The 16,501-nt window shown below is 39.3% G+C and overlaps 3 protein-coding genes across 3 annotated transcripts; 2 read left to right on the forward strand and 1 right to left on the reverse strand.

Annotated features, from left to right (window-relative positions):
* Window positions 1-577: 577 nt before the first annotated feature.
* On the reverse strand, window positions 578-2,741 carry LOC127265612 (protein ANTAGONIST OF LIKE HETEROCHROMATIN PROTEIN 1-like). The gene has a single exon (XM_051295490.1). It carries the CDS (start codon window positions 2,391-2,393, stop codon window positions 852-854), a length of 1,542 nt encoding a protein of 513 aa, XP_051151447.1. The 5' UTR covers window positions 2,394-2,741; the 3' UTR covers window positions 578-851.
* Window positions 2,742-5,176: 2,435 nt separating this feature from the next.
* On the forward strand, window positions 5,177-7,005 carry LOC127265404 (U-box domain-containing protein 34-like). Its single transcript, XM_051295183.1, has 4 exons — window positions 5,177-5,298; window positions 5,411-5,503; window positions 5,618-6,046; window positions 6,124-7,005. Exons 1-4 carry the CDS (start codon window positions 5,245-5,247, stop codon window positions 6,823-6,825), a joined length of 1,278 nt encoding a protein of 425 aa, XP_051151140.1. The 5' UTR covers window positions 5,177-5,244; the 3' UTR covers window positions 6,826-7,005.
* Window positions 7,006-8,142: 1,137 nt separating this feature from the next.
* LOC127265642 (uncharacterized) lies at window positions 8,143-12,190 on the forward strand. The gene is made up of 13 exons (XM_051295541.1): window positions 8,143-8,285; window positions 8,607-8,729; window positions 8,822-8,883; window positions 9,181-9,231; window positions 9,307-9,333; window positions 9,544-9,648; window positions 9,776-9,883; window positions 10,048-10,119; window positions 10,215-10,265; window positions 10,423-10,485; window positions 10,575-10,699; window positions 11,053-11,239; window positions 11,368-12,190. The coding sequence occupies exons 2-13, from the start codon at window positions 8,618-8,620 to the stop codon at window positions 12,070-12,072; spliced, it is 1,668 nt and encodes a 555-aa protein (XP_051151498.1). The 5' UTR covers window positions 8,143-8,285; window positions 8,607-8,617; the 3' UTR covers window positions 12,073-12,190.
* The last annotated feature ends 4,311 nt before the right edge of the window (window positions 12,191-16,501 follow it).

A 16,501-nucleotide genomic window follows, 5' to 3' on the forward strand; every position in this document is an offset into this window, starting at 1 on the left:
ATCTGTCAATCTTGTGGACTTGTGCAATATACCCATATTTAAATTATGTGTCATAAATGCAAGGTCAAGGCCTGCTCTCAATTCTCAAATACCCCCAAAGACTTTTTCGGACATTTATTATCGTTTCATTAGAAGATTAAGCATGTTGATAAGATCGAGACACGAATAATGCCTCTTACTTTCGGCTCCTATTACTTTGCTCTGTGGTCAATATCTCATTGGGAGTAGACCAAGTCGACAGGCATCTACATCTCTATCGATCCTTTCGTTTGAATAAATGCAATCATCCTCATCTCATGCCTATATACAATACGTTGGTAGTGTGAAAAGGATCACCTGCTTGGCATTGCCATTTTGACTTTATTGTCAACACCGTTCCCACAGAACTTATTTTAAACTTGCAAGCAACGCAACGTGTTTTTGTCTAAACGATCCTGCAAGATCCAGGCAAAACTTTATTAATGATTTCTTTTATACCATTTCTACAGCGATTCTACCTTCCTGTCTTTTCGAATGATGTATTAAGGATTTGATTGGTTTTCGTTTTTCTATCTATTCTTTCCATACAAACTGCAGAAAAAGAGGAAACTTTGAAATATTTTTATGGTATTGAATAATACAATGCTTAGGAAGTATATAATACTAGTACGATAAAACAATCATCCTACATAAAAGTTAACCAACTCTAAAAACATGTATGTATGTATGTATCTTTTCTGTTTTGTGTGTGTATAATGAAATCAATCTACAATAAGCATTTATCATGGAAAACATTAGAGAAGTAAATGAATGTTTGTCTGTCTGTTTCAGAAACAATTTGAAATGGTGATCGATTTGATGAAGAACTAATCTTACGAAAGGAATGAAGTGCCAGCATGGTTATGATGCAAGAGATTATGAGCAATTGCATCCCTAGCCTTCATTGCATTCCCCGACCTCAACCCGATCTCTGGAACCATCTCATCATCGATCAGCTCAAACTCAAGCTCCGGGTCCAATCGCTCGTTCCTCAGCTCGCATATGTTATGCAGCACGCAGCAAGCGCCGAGCACCACCGGCAAGTCCTGAAGTTTCACCTCAGTTCTTTTCTGCAAGCACCCCCATCGACCTTTCAATCTTGCGAACGAGTCTTTAGCAATCCTTTGAATCTCCCCAATCTTTTCGTTGAATGCGTGCTGAGTCCATGTCAAGTGCTGCTGCGTATACGGCACCAATACCCAGTCCATCAATGGGTAACTAGAGCCACCTACAATCCATGCTCCCTGATAGAACCCTGCGTTCGCCCGCTGAAAAAGTGTGGACTTCTCCAGCACTTGATCGTCAGGCATTGAACCCGGATAGCCAATGCAGACGTCCGTAAAAACTCCCCTCGGATCAACAACGCCCTGGACAGTAATCGAATACGATGTCTTCTGATTCCTCTCGGTATGCCTCCGGTTGAAATAGGCGGCGACACTGATCTTAGGAGCAATGATGGGTATGTGCGTTGTGTACATGGAACCAACAACATTGGATATCCCCGACATCGACTCGAATTCCTCCTTTATCCTCCTCACGCTCTCCTCATCGGGCCATCTCAGATATTTGGGCATCAACACATTCCTAATGGCGGAGCACACCTCCAGGACAAGCTTATGGCACGTTGATATTCCCAATCCGAACTTCTTAGACACCAGTCTGAGTGGCTCGCCGGTGGCCAGCCGCCATATGCAGACCGCAACTCGCTGCCTCACAGGGACGGCATCCCTCAGCATAGTATTCTCCTTGGCCACCACAGAGCTTAGCTCGCTACAAATCAAGTCGAATGTTTCCTTCCCCATCCTGAAAGCCTTCTTAAACTCCTCCTCGGGAAAATCAGGACTGTTGCATTGATCCCACCAATCTTTTGATCGGCTCTTAACCCAGAGGCGCCGCTGAGGCCCGGCCGCCGGGGGTTTCTCGTTCACGGCGGATGCGGCGGCGGCGGAGTCTCGATCGGCGGAGACTGAATCGTCGGCGCTCGCCGCACCAATGGCCATTGCAGCGACGTTTGTGGCGGCTAGAGCGTTGTCCTTTGCTTTTCTTTTCCTGGCGCCTTCGGCGCGCTCGGCGTCTTTGTGAAAATCCTGGAGTTTGGAGTAATAATCCATCATGGCTCGGGTTTTCTGGGTGTGGTTTTCTTCGAATTGAAGCCTTTCTTCTTGGCAGGCCTGGTCCGATTCTTGAAGATCGTTCTTTTCTTGATCATCAAGCAAAATCAGAGAAGTTATGATCTCGTTCAACCCTTTGGTTTTGACGTGTTTTTTGTCCTCGTCAACATCCGCACCCAAAACCCCAGCAGCAGCAGCAGCAACGCTTTCGCTGGCTTTCTCCCTTCTCCCTCTCTTCCTCTGCTGATTGTGGCTCTCGTTCATTTCTCGGTCTGCTCTTGGTATAAAAACAATCACGCAATAAAGAGGAGGAGAGCAGTCAGGTAGGTCAGGGTTACTTTCCAATGGAAAAAGAGATGCCTATAGATACGATACGGCAAGCGAAGATGACGGACAGACGGAATGTGTGAATGAAAATGTGAACACGGCGAAAGTCAAAGTACAAAAAAATTGGATGGGGAAACCCGTCGGGTCAGCCGCGCACAGATTACATCGATCTCCTGCTGCTGCAGCAGCAAGATTAGATAGATAGAAAAAAGAAACGTGTGGGATTGGTGTGAACACAGCGTCGCGTCGGGATTTGAGGAAGCTTCGAGGCAGCGACGATGGCGACAGTGCTTTGGGGCGTTAAAAAGGCGGTGACTTTGGGGAGGAGAGAAGAGAAGCAGTGCTGTCCTTCCTGCCTACGCGTTTTCGTTTTTTTTTTGTCTTTCTCGTTCTATTTTTTTAATAAATAAATAAAATACCCCCGTATCCATATGCGGTGAAAATTAAAATAAGAAAATACTAATAATTATATTACTTGAGATTATAACAATATAATTTTTTGTTGGATTAATAATAAATCCGGTTATAAATTATTAATGTAAGGGAAATGAATAAATATATTGCTAGTATTACATAATTTAATCCTGACGATAAATTTAATTTGTTGAAGCAAGCAAGCAAGCAAACAAACAATGCATGCATATCCTAATCCAAGAGGACAGCACACCCATCCATCCAATTCATTACATGCTCAACCTCAACCCAATTATCGATCGTATTCTCATTCTGTATGTAGGTATATTTGACAACGACCTCAATTCCGTCTATCAAGCAACAACATAAGTCGCCAATGCGACATCTATCTTACATTTGTCTCCACCAAGAATCCAATCGACAATCATCAATCTGCCTGCCTGCCTGCTAGCCAACCACGATAATTATTAATTAATACTCCCAATCGATTGAAGATGATACATACCTATTTCTAATTTTCAAAACACCAAAAAAGGCAGTTTTTGGCCAATGTTGGTCCAACCCGGAGTGGAGTCGGAGGGACTACACTACAGTCTACAAGGAAAATAAAAGTCAATTCTTGCATACCCACCCCCCACCCCCATTCCATTCCTAGGAATTAATTGAGCATTACATTATATGTGATTCCCCGAAATTACTGCTCAAGTCCTCCCCTCCTATGCTTGGTCTCATCGCATGCATAATTCATGTGAATAAATTCCTGTCGATCGGCTTCAAGATCAGAGTGTCCTCTAGCTATACTAGTAATTTTAATCTCCTCTGGCTCTAATTCCTTTCTACATTAGATAGATCGATCTCATGCGTGTTAATAATGCTGTTTACTTAATTAGTTGATATTAGTGGGCTGCTGCTTCACTTCACCCTATCTACCGTTTCTTGATAGAGAAATCAGAAACAAAAAAAAAGGTTTTGGGTAATAAAAAATTCCACAAGTAACAGTATTGGATTAATTAAACTGAGATTGATTGATTTACTGATATTTCCTGACCAGTAATCGAACTAATTATATATATATATATATATGCATCTCCTGTATCCTAAATTTAGTATTTACTTATGGACGACACACAAAAAAATAGCCTATCCGAGGAGGGAAGTTAACGCTGTTAATTATGTCAGATTGGAATACCTATCTAGAAACATATCTGTTTTTCATTTGACCAGTTTGATCGATCGGAGAGTTAGAACTTGGTGGCAATGGTGGTGGTGGTGGTGGTGGCATTGCTGCATTAGTGGTAATCAACCTCATCCCATCTCATTGCACCACCACGTTCTAACAGGCCAGGCAACCGAACATATTACGTATATATATCTATAGTATCATTCATTCCACCATGGCGGACGAAAAGGATCCCATTTATGTGGCCGTTGATCACAAGGACAAACACAGTCCCGGGGCTGTCAGATGGGCCATTGATCACCTCGTTACACAAAACCAAACTCTGGTTTTAATCCACATCAAGAATGCACGTTCGGGTATCCATTTCAAATATCATTCTTGGTTTTGACATATGTTCGATCGCCTAAATTGATTGTGTTCTGTATTGTATTACCAACTGCGCACATGCAGATGGTTCGGATAGTGGTGGTGCTGCAGATTCGGCCGCAAAGGAACAAATCTTCGCACCCTTTCACTCCTATTGCGCGCGCAAAGGGGTAAGCTCCAAAGGCCCCCATTGATCTGCTACATAGGAGGAATATTTATACTGCAATATAATGTATCATTGGTTGGTAAAACAGATCACAGTGAATGAAATTGTGTTGGAGGGGACAGACTTGCCTGCCAAACTTTTAGAATACATTAGGGGGCACCGTGCCACTAATGTAGTCTTTGGTGCCTCATCGAGGAGTGCTTTATCAAGGTACGTACGTTATTTAATTACCTTTGTGCATTCTCATGATAGCATTGGATTAATTACTATTTAAGTATCATCATCATCATCATGTGTCAGGAAATTTTGGACTCCAGATTTGCCAACCATAGTAAACAAGGCTGCTCCAGATTATTGTTCTGTTTACGTAATTAGTAAAGGCAAACTACAATCGATGCGCCCAGCAGCTGCAAAGCAGCAGCAGTTGCTGTCTCGAGAAGGCTCAACCAGGGGCAATCATTCTGAACTCGAAAATGGCAGCAGGTTTAACTTGTGACACTTAGTATTCTAGAAGAAAGTTGTAATGTCTTGCATCATCATCGTCACATATGTATATATATAGCAGCAGGTGGCCCAAGTTTTCTTCTCGATGGGGTGCTTCCAGTAGATCGCATCGTCAGTTATCCAATTCCCATTTCCTCGACGTTGAATGCACAGAGTCCATGTCAATCGACAATGCAGTTGTGGATGCCAATTGCACTGTTGAGGAAAACACTGTAAGGCAGGCAGGCAGGCAAATGGCTGATCAGAGTGGTGTTTTTATGCATGTATGTAATGTAATGTATGTTTTTACCAGTGTCCTAAATTCATCTGCAAAAAACATGGCAGAATGAAGTTCAGAGAATGAGGCAAGAATCGAAGAGAACCATTAATGTATACAACGGATCTTGCAAACAAGCAGCAACTCCACCCCCACACAGGGTAGGGTGATGAAAATGCTCTCTCCTCTTTGATGATGCTTGGCAAGCTATTCTATGCCACATAACAAATAACTAGTGCTTTCTCTAATCAAGCATTGATTGCTGTATTCCTTAGGCTGATGGGCTTGAGCAACATAACCCCAGTGAAAAGAGTCGAATCGAGCAGGCAAGGATCAATGAAGAGGCAGCACTTGCACTGGTTGAGATGGAGAAAGCCAAGTGCAGAGCTGCCATTAAAGCTGCAGAGAGAGCAAAGAAAATAGCCGAGAGGGAAGCACAGAGAAGAATCTTGGCAGAGCAAAGAGCAAAGAGAGAAGCTGAGGAAAAGATACGAGCCCTGGACAATTTGTCCAACAATGATGCCCGATACAGAAAGTACAGCATCGAAGAGATTCACACAGCCACTAAAAAGCTCTCGGATTCAATGAAAATCGGGGAAGGCGGTTATGGACCTGTCTACAGAGGAAAACTTGATCACACTCCGGTTGCCATCAAAGTACTCCGATCCGATGCATTGCAGGGACGAAAACAGTTCCATCAAGAGGTGATCAAACATAATGCTGTTGTTGTCTCCAGGCAATTATGTGTTTGATTTGTAATCCATCCAGGTTGGGTTCACAGGTTGAAGTGTTGAGCTGCATGAGACATCCAAACATGGTCATCCTGATGGGAGCTTGTCCTGAATACGGATGCCTCGTCTACGAGTTCATGGACAACGGAAGCCTGGAAGATCGCCTGTTTCGCAAGGGTAATAGTCCTCCCATCCCTTGGGGAATTCGCTTCAAGGTTGCGTCCGATATAGCAACGGCGCTCTTGTTCCTCCACCAGGCCAAGCCCAAGCCCCTCGTGCACAGGGACTTGAAGCCGGCCAACATTTTGTTAGACCATAACTACACCTGCAAGCTCAGTGATGTCGGCTTGGCAAGGCTGGTTCCACCCAAAGTTGCAGATGCTGTAACTCAGTATCGCATGACCACAGCTGCCGGCACCTTTTGTTACATAGATCCCGAGTATCAGCAGACGGGTAAACTGGGGACTAAATCGGATATATACTCGCTAGGGGTGACTTTGCTGCAAATCATCACCGCCAGGCCTCCCATGGGCCTGACTCACCTTGTTGACAGCGCCATCAAGGATGGGACATTTGCAAGTTTGCTTGATCCAGAGGTGCATGATTGGCCTGTCCCAGAGGCGCTTGCCTTCGCCGAACTGGCCATGAAATGTGCTGAGCTAAGAAAGAAAGATCGACCGGATCTGGCAAACGAGATTTTACCAGAGCTTAACAGGCTCAAGGAATTCCGGATGAAACATACCAATCCATAGTTGGGAGTCCTTGCCCAAGTTTCGTCCGAGTTTCGTCCTAGTCCTAGCTAGGTCCATCAAATTAATTATTCACGATCAGAATACTTAGAGGCTCATAAACAAACAAACACACAAACTCACCATTATTTTGATCATTAATGTCTTGTATGCCATTCTTGCAGCTTGATTGATTCTAGATATTCTTCCTCTGACGGAATCTGCACAGCTTATTTATTTCTTGGGATTAATTGGTATCGGAAAAGGGGTGATTCCAAAGAAAAGCAAATGCAAAAGGAGAAAGCATAAAGTGTGGAACAAACTTTGCCCAATTACTTTCTGCTTTGGATTCTCTATTCACCTTTCCAACTCCATGGATAACATATTATGTTATCCATTACTATTTCTAGATGATAATATAGAAGCAGAAAGAAATATCTTCATTGCTCCTAAAACTTGCACCTGAAATAGACAGACATCCATCGTTTACATATCTAAATCAAAGTTTGCGAGTACTGTTAATCCAGTTAAGCAGACAAAATTGATCTTGCTTCATTTGTTTTCACTGCACTCTTTAGTTACATCATAAAGGAGGGGCCTCCGGCCATTGCTCTATAAATCCATGCTGCCCACAATCCGAAAATTCAGCAGGAATCAAAATTTAATCTTACTTTCAAGTGATCAGTGTAAACTGTAAAGCCAAAGATGATGAAATCTTCTCCCTGTATTGCCAAAAAACATTGGATTATTATTTTTCTTCTCTGCATCTTGCTTCTAACTTCAGCATCCGACAGCCAAACCGGAACGACTCCACCTCCACCGGGAGGTTCGCTATGCATCAGCCACTGCAGTACTTGTCCTGTGATATGCTCACCATCAGCGCCCGCTGCTCCAAAGTCACCGCCCCATGGCCACCACTCACCGCCGCCAGAAGAGCTGACTGACTCCCCGCCACCACCTCATTCTAGGCCGTCAAGTCCTCCACCACCTACAGTGCTCGGATACGATCCAGCAATGGTGCAGCAGAACTTGACGTATCCATACTATTATTTCTACACTTCGAAAGCTGCATGCCCGCTTCCTCTTCTCCTGGGATTCATTCCTTTTGGGTTCTTCTTCATCTTCCTTTTTTTTTGAGCACTTAGAAACCAAATGTGATGGCAGAATAATTGTATCCAAACTTAGTGAACATTTGTGAGTGGAATGGCTTGCTGTTGATCATTATATTTCATTTCTAAGGCCACCCTTTAATCCTGTTTTATACTCTATTTTCACGTTTTCCCCTTTAATTAATTAATTATTATTTTCCTCGTATAAAGTTTTAAACTATAAATACCTCCTATTAAAAATAAAATAAAATCTAAAATCAGGACAACTTTTCCTGCGCGACCGCCGCAGGATATATCGTCTTCAGCAAAACCTCCAAAGATCTCAAGATCCTTGTTTTGTTGGACCAACGCCTTCTCTGTTAATTGGTATCAAAGGTCAGTATTTCATGACTCTCGACTACGTTTTTCCACTACTTTTTGTTTGTTTTTCGGTTTTTCAATTTCTGTCTCGATGGGTACTTGGTTCGTCCAATCTTGAAGTTTAATGTGATGGAATGTCCTAATGCTATACGGATACAATTTCTCTGTTAAATGTGGTCAAGTTATTCTTTTGGGATCTCCAGTTTTCGAACCTTGACAATTTTGAAAATACTGTTTCCAATTCTTGCAAAGCTACGACAAGGTTGTACCACACCTTTTCTCTCTGTATGATAAATTTTAAGTTGTGTTTGTTATTTTATTTCCGTTTTGTTATAGAAGGCAGAATTATGGCATCCACTCCTGACACTCAAGTTAGTCTACATCAAAATCAGCAGTCACAACAACCTAAGATACAAATTTACTCACCGTCCAACGATGAAGTTTCTGCTTTCTGGAGAGGTTAAATTATATGAGCCTTCCTTTTCTTTTTGTTTTGATCCTCACAATTGAAAGAAAGTTTTAATATGCTATATGAGAATTTCTGTTGGCAGAGAAGTATGAAAAGGACGCAAAGAAGTATTGGGATATTTTTTACAAACGCCATCAAGATAAGGTTTGTTTCTTCGTACTCCAGAGCAAGAGCTTAAGAAGTATATTTGAGTTTTGGATTTTAAATATAATAATGTTATACATGGGTGGATTAGTATGAGGTTTGCAAAGAGTCTAAAGAGTAGCTTACTTCATGTATTTGTAAAGGTTTCTGCTAATGTATATCTTCTTGATTCAAGTCTAACAAGTCACATTCTGTATTGTGTCTGCTTGAGAAGAGTTTTCATGAAGATAACCTCACCTACTTTGTTACACTAAAATGCTTATGCTCGTTTCTTTTTTTTGTGTGTTCGCGCTCAAGTTTTTTAAGGATCGCCACTATTTGCACAAAGAATGGGGACACCACTTCTCCGTAAGTGAATATCTTGATCATATCATTGTTTTTATACGTGCTTAGGAATAATTCACTCACTGTCTGTGTTTTCAGGGACAGGGAAGACGAGTCATTCTTGAGGTATTGCTAACTGGTTCATGCGCTTGTTGGATTTTAGTTACTTTTAGATAGTTTTGTAACTATGCGCCTTGTTACTTTATGTCGTCACTCCTGGTTAAACATGGAACTTACTTGTACATGCTTCTGTTCCACGCAATGCTGTTAAATTGTGCAACCTCCTTTTATGTGGATGGCTTGATTGATAAACTAGAGCATTAACTATCTTTCCAGGTTGGTTGCGGCGCCGGAAATACTATATTTCCTTTACTTGAAACATACCCAGATGTGTTCATACATGCATGTGATTTCTCCCCACGTGCTGTAGATTTGGTTAAGGTTAGATATTTATGTTTTATGTCGTTTATGATTCAATTTTGTTCGTTCCTAACCTTTATGGTCTCTGCTATTAAAATTTAGAAGGGTGTGTTTACTGCTTATAGTTCTTACCTGACTTTCATTCTAGATGCACAAGGACTTTTCAGAGGACAGAGTCAATGCATTTGCTTGTGATCTTACTGCTGATGATCTGTGCCAACACGTGGCCCCTTCCTCAGTGGATATTGTGACAATGGTAAATATTATATTATGTTTAGCTGGCGCTCTTTTGAGATTCATTTTAGGTTGATCTTGCTCCATTTGTTTTAACTGATATATTTATTATCTCCATATATTATTGCGTTTGTAATAAATATGTCTTTTTCTGTTACTGCACCTGGCTGACTCTTTTTTAAGCAGATATTTGTTTTATCTGCAGTATCGCCTGGAAAAATGCCTAAAGTGATACAAAATTTAAGAAAAGTTCTCAAAGTGAGTGCTGTAGTTATGCTGCAACATTGACTATGTGCTTTTGCTCTATCTATCCTGAACCTTTCACTAATCTAACCCAAAATTTCCATGTCCAGCCAGACGGGCGTATACTGTTTCGTGATTATGCAACTGGTGATCTTGCTCAGGTGGGATCCTGATTTTACAGTAACTCCTTTTGATTATAAATTCAATAGTTTTATATATACTCAAGTGACAAGAGTAGAAATTTGTTTTTCCACGTTAATGATTGCTGTTCTTAATTTTTTTTCTTTTTTGGCACTACATTGATAACCATGTCAATAGGAGCGATTCACTGGAAAGGAACAAAAGATCAGTGAAAACTTCTATGTTAGGGGTGATGGCACTGTAAGCTTTTGTTATTTCAGTTTACGACTTGAATTCTTCATCACTGACAATAATTGAGTTTCTAATGGTGATATCCACCTTTCTGTCAGCGAGCTTTCTACTTCTCCGACGAGTTCTTAGAAAATCTTTTCAAAGAAAATGGATTCAATATGAAAGAACATTTCTTGTGCTGCAAACAAGTGGAAAATAGATCGAGAGAGATTATCATGAATAGGTACTATTTTGTTTTACTTATCAGCTCCTAATTAGCTCATCGTTCTTATAATATGCTTTTGAGTGTTCGATTAGAGAAAACTGTTTGTTTCCGAGCTCTAAAATAAGTCAACCAGGAATACTACCCAAGATATCTGTATTCCACGCCACAAATGCAACAGACTTTACTAAACATGTTGTCCACAAAAGAAACTGTCTTTAGTTTTACTTGATATTCCCGAAAGGGGTAGTCTTAGTTCTCATACTTATAATATTCTGTTTCCAGAATCCTCTTTCATGCTTTTGGTTCCATTTCTAGTAATTTGGTTTGAGTGAAAATGGGGGTGTCTATTAATAATTGCAATTGGATTACAGACGGTGGGTTCAAGCTGTGTTTTTGTTAGCTGGCAATGATAGCCTTTCAATAATTGCAACTGAAAACGAAATAATACACTCACAAGGAGATGATCATGGTAAAAAGGACATTCTCCCCGAGTCTGAAATTGATATGTCGGAGGGGATGGCTAGAGAAATGTTTGGTGTATCATCACCCCGTGAAGAGGTACTGGATGCCCCTTTTCTTCACTCAATTCCATTTATGCAAGTATATGCTAATTAATTCTTTAGCATGTTTGGATATCATTAAAGTTTTATTATAATCTCAACAGTCATTTTTGCATGTTCTCCCAGATTGTTGAGGTTTCTATACAGGACTACCATTTCAAGATAAAATTACTTTCAAAAGAGTATCAGCATACTTGCTCGGCAACTGGCTTGATGCTGTGGGAATCAGCAAGGCTAATGTCTTCCATCCTTGCAGCAAATCAGGGGATTGTTTCTGGGAAAAGGGTCCTAGAACTTGGGTGTGGATGTGGAGGAATTTGTTCGATGATAGCCACCACTTCAGCTGAACTTGTGGTCGCCACTGATGGAGACACCAAAGCACTTGAGCTGTTGTCTGAAAACGTGGTATCAAATTTCAGATCACCACAATCCCTTGATGCTCTAAGCATTAGGAGACTCCAATGGGGGAGCAAAAGTGAAATAGAAGCCATCAAGCAACTGAATGGGACAGGCTTCGACATCATAATTGGCACGGATGTGACCTATGTTCCACTGGCAATTAAGCCCTTGTTTGCGACTGCTAGAGAATTGATTTCAACCGGCAGTGATGCCAAATCAGCTTTGATTCTATGCCATGTTTTTCGTCGGGTAGATGAGGCATTCATTCTATCAGCCGCATCCGAGTATGGGTTCAGTCTGGTGGACAAGTGGCCTGCAGATCAAACCCGAAATAGCTCATCTCCTGCAGGCATCATCAAGAATTGGTTTAGTGAGTGGCAACACGACGCCTCTTATTCTGCACTAAACATAATGTACTTTTGTATTGCATAGGCAACTGGAATATTTTTCTTCTGCATTCTAAGATTTCAACCATTGTTATTTTGCCAAGACAATGATACATCCTCACAGTGTTGATGTTTGCTTTCTTTTATTTAATTATAATTCTAAAGTTCCTTGGTTATATTTTATGAAATACTTAATAATTAAGAATCTTAATAAATTATCCTGAAGATTAATCTTAACACAATTCTTGTAAGTTTAAAGGACCTCTCTACTCCAATAAAAACCCCTCTCAGAATCTCTCATTCCTAGAAGTAATTTATGCACGTTATAATCTAATATATTATATAGTGAAGTTTGACTGAAAAAACGAACGCAAAATCAAAACCTGGAGCAATGAAACAGCAATTGAAAAGAGAGAAATACTTGAAAAGAATACATGCAAGGTAGCTAGGTGGTCCAAACACTGCAAACTACCCTACCCTCTAATTGCTGGGCGAAACTCTTATTAACCAATTAAACAGATCACGTTTTGACCATATTTGATTCGGTCCCAATTATATATTCATTAACAAACGGATGGTACTGATAAATCTGATCAGGCACGAACACACATACAAGGAGGGTTTTAATCTTTAGCATTTCACTTTAGTTTAGCCATTAACAATAATAGGCTCGTACATGTGTATCTTTTGCAAATAGAAACAGCCAGAAGATAAAGCTTAACAGTGGAGGACAGAATTTGAAACCATGTGTGGTTTCAGTTTCTGGATGTACACTACATATATAGCTATACAAATTAAAGAACACGATCATTTCTTTAATTTCTAGCTCATGGGTCTAGAGATATATATCTATTGAAATCAGTATGTATATCTTTATTGCATACTGTGGGAAAAAGCTGAAGTTGTTCCTTGGAATTATCTACAAAATTTACAAAGAGTCCTTCATGGATATCATGTAAACTGTACATCAGAAATTGAAATATTAAACCACCATTATATAACTCAAAATTACATAAACATGTCGTTCGCCTAGTTTGACTGTTTTTGTCGGATCTAATTTGCAGCTATTAAATTCAATCGAAGGTTTACTCAAAGCTCACTCATCAAGGAGCGGTTGGGGGTTCTAACTTATTAAGAAAAAAAAAAGCATAAACATATGAAATAAGTTGATATGAACTAAACCCTAGAATAAAATGCCAAGTGAAAGTGCTGTTACATATCTATATATACATAAGCAATCTATACATATACATCATAACTTAAGCTGTATCAACGGAACGAATGATGGATATGCAGCTTTTTTTGGCCTCGAATAAGTTTGAGCTCCATGCTTAACTGGTTCGAAACTAACCATTGCTTGAATTAATACACTAAATAGTTTACAAAGAAGAGCTGAATGATCTAATGAAAAACAAATCATATATCTATATAGGGCCTGTGGTTAAATTTAAAAACCATCTCCCTGTAAGTATACACACCTGACCAGAAACCAAGAGAAAATCATGGAAAAGTGAGGGAGTGATTAATGGAGAAAGCAATATCAATGTCAACATTTTCTCTAAAGCATGGCCACTGTATATAGTGGAGGAAGAACTGTGACAATTTTTAAAGAAAAATAGAATTATATACATCATTACAGTTGAGTAGGACGAATCCCCACTGATCAATCAAATGAAATGACTAATATTATATAGTTTGGAGTAGCCAGTTCAAAATAGAAAACTTCCACAACTAAACTGCTTAATTAGAAAGCACTGGAAGTCATTAGAGGATCACAATTTCAATCCTTCTACTTTGTTTTGAACAGTAGAAATACATCAATCAAACAAATTAAAGACACATCAGCATCAACCAAAACTGAAATCTTGATGGAATCTGGGGAGCCTTCAGCAGCCTCCATAGCGGATCAAAAGAAACTTGATCCGATGTTCCTGCTGCAAGAATTTCCAAATATTGCAATGATATCTTGTAAGCTTGACAGCATACATGTGAGGCCAAAATACTCGAACTGAAGCAAACTGCAATATGTATAACATGGATGATAATATGGAGAAGAGGACTGAAATAGAACTGGTTTGAGCCGCTTGAGGGCTTTCCTCAGAATCTGGAATTATGGGAGACGACTGCCACACATTAAACATCCCTCCAAGCGACAGATCTGGAAACCCTAATTTTAATGGATAGGTTCTTGGTATCCCCTCCATATGAAAGCTCCATCATCCTCACACCTCGTACAAAACCCTCCATAAAAATAGACAAATAATAATATAGAAAAGAAAAGTAATTAAAGTTATTGTACCTGTAGGGGGAGGCACTTGACGGGCAAAATCCTATAAATAACTTTATTGGGGATTATGAATTCATCATACCCCAGGAGATTCAGATCGGCAAAAACAGTAGATCAAATAAACAAGTTTTCACATATCGGGCTACATAAAAGAAAATTTTTCAGTCTCCAGGATCATTTCATAACAAAATAGAGGAGGAATACCCCAGCAACAAAGATCGAATACAAACAGATTAATGAGAGTGATAGAGAGAGAGGAGTACGGGGTGACAGACAGAGGGTGAGCACTCATAGCTTCGAGCATGTAAAACCAATCATGCAAGAAAATACCATGAGTGCTCACTCTCTTCTGTCACCTCCCTTACCCTTAATCAGAGGCCAATTAACATCATTATTACCTCCCATCGATCTGGAGCATCAAGAAGGCACATGGTTTCCCAAAAACTCATCAAGGAATGAAGGGAATTGAAACTAGTGGTTGTTCGAACCACTGTACAAAAACCCTAATTTCGAAAGCTCGATCTGAAAATTAATACCACTACTGCTGCTGCTATTACTACTGTTATACATAGAACTGTTTCATTCATATTGGGAACCACTCTCGATGGTTTGATGTGTGAACAATTGATGTCCTATGCCCCTCCTTATATAGGAAACCAAAGCAAGGTAGCTAGCGGTTCCCATCGCATCGCCAATCCACCTACGGAATAAATGTGACCTTATCTTTTTTTGCCCCTCCCCCAATATTTTATTGCAAATCGTCACACAAGTCCCACCCCCTACCCTCCCCCACAGGCCACAACACACAATGTTTCTGTGTTTATATATATATATATATGTATGTATCTATCTATCTGATGTCTGCCTTTATTTTCTTCTCAAACAAAAACTGATAGACTACTGTGAAGATATTAATTATTTAATAATCCAATAATACAAACAATATACATACATACATATATATGTATATGATATAGGAAAAAGAAGGAAATCAGAATCCATAAATACTAGTGCACTCACCAATGCATCTTGTAATTCTAAATCTTTTACCAGCCAATCGAAACCATCCCATCCCATTATTCAGAGGGAAGCCACTCCTTAATTGTTGTAGCAGTCTGCCTGATACATTGCGGTCAACTCATTGAATGTTGGATATACATACATATATATATATATACATGATATACATGGTTTCAAATGGGTTGTTACTCTCTAGAAGATATTATTAGCTAATTAGTCTGCTGCTGTTTTGGAACCTATTAAGATTTTTAAGCAATCCAACTCGGAAATCGTCCAACAAGATCTTTTAATTAAAAGAAATAAGTATAGAAAAATATTTGAAGCATGATATAAAATACAGAAATATTGAGATTCTTCTAGGAGATTTATGAAGTCGTTGTGATGATCTAGACATACATCACAACTAATTGCTATGTTTTTTCTTGTGTGCTGGACTTAATTAATTCTATACATATTTCGAAACCGTCTTGTAATTTTGCTTGGTTATAATTCCAATTTCAGAAACAATCAACTTTTAAAAAACAGCAGAAAAAAAAATCTTCTTGATAATATTGTTATATCACCGAAAACATAGCCACGCAAAGATAACTTCAAATTGAATCATATGCCAAGAGCAACAAAACTCATCCATTTCTACAGATCATGTCAAGCAGCAATTTGCACTAATTAAGAAAGTTTGATGGAAAACAAGAATTATAACAAGACCTATAGAGCATTTGAAGGTAAGTGTATATTCTGTATGTACTTCGAAACATGCTTCTTCAAAAGTTGTCAATTTGAAATGAATAATATAATAATCTCGAGAAATTTATAAATTAAAATTATTTGAAGATAAATAACTTCATATAACGATATTCAAGTCCATAAATAAGTTCTACAAGTTCGTAAAGAAACCTTCTTCTTTTAATCCTAAAATCCAAAGAATGGCAGTAGTTTATAGGGCTCATTTGAAAAATCGTTATTTTTTCAAGCAACATCGCTAAGTTTTTAGAAAATATAGTTTAATAGTTCAAATAGTACCAATCAAGAATTCAGATAGCACTTACTAAATAAGTTTTTTTTTATTCTTGATCGATGTTTTATGGAGTATTAAATTGATGTTATTTGGAGAGTATAATGTATACTTATAGAACATAGAGTATTGAATTGATGTTATTTGGAGAGTATA

Source organism: Andrographis paniculata, unplaced genomic scaffold (genome assembly GCF_009805555.1).
Source record: "Andrographis paniculata isolate CXL003 unplaced genomic scaffold, ASM980555v1 Contig73END, whole genome shotgun sequence".
In the NCBI taxonomy this organism is placed as follows: domain Eukaryota; kingdom Viridiplantae; phylum Streptophyta; class Magnoliopsida; order Lamiales; family Acanthaceae; genus Andrographis; species Andrographis paniculata.

What these genes read in the sequence shown, in the direction of transcription:
- LOC127265612 (XM_051295490.1), bottom strand. Translation starts at nt 2,393, where the DNA reads ATGAACGAGAGCCACAATCAGCAGAGGAAGAGAGGGAGAAGGGAGAAA.
- LOC127265404 (XM_051295183.1), top strand. Translation starts at nt 5,245, where the DNA reads ATGTCAATCGACAATGCAGTTGTGGATGCCAATTGCACTGTTGAGGAA. An exon ending in GCACTGTTGAGGAAAACACT is followed by an intron (nt 5,299 to 5,410) that starts GTAAGGCAGGCA and finishes AAAACATGGCAG; the next exon opens with AATGAAGTTCAGAGAATGAG. An exon ending in GAAAACAGTTCCATCAAGAG is followed by an intron (nt 6,047 to 6,123) that starts GTGATCAAACAT and finishes TTGGGTTCACAG; the next exon opens with GTTGAAGTGTTGAGCTGCAT.
- LOC127265642 (XM_051295541.1), top strand. Translation starts at nt 8,618, where the DNA reads ATGGCATCCACTCCTGACACTCAAGTTAGTCTACATCAAAATCAGCAG. An exon ending in GAAGACGAGTCATTCTTGAG is followed by an intron (nt 9,334 to 9,543) that starts GTATTGCTAACT and finishes CTATCTTTCCAG; the next exon opens with GTTGGTTGCGGCGCCGGAAA. An exon ending in ATTTAAGAAAAGTTCTCAAA is followed by an intron (nt 10,120 to 10,214) that starts GTGAGTGCTGTA and finishes TTCCATGTCCAG; the next exon opens with CCAGACGGGCGTATACTGTT.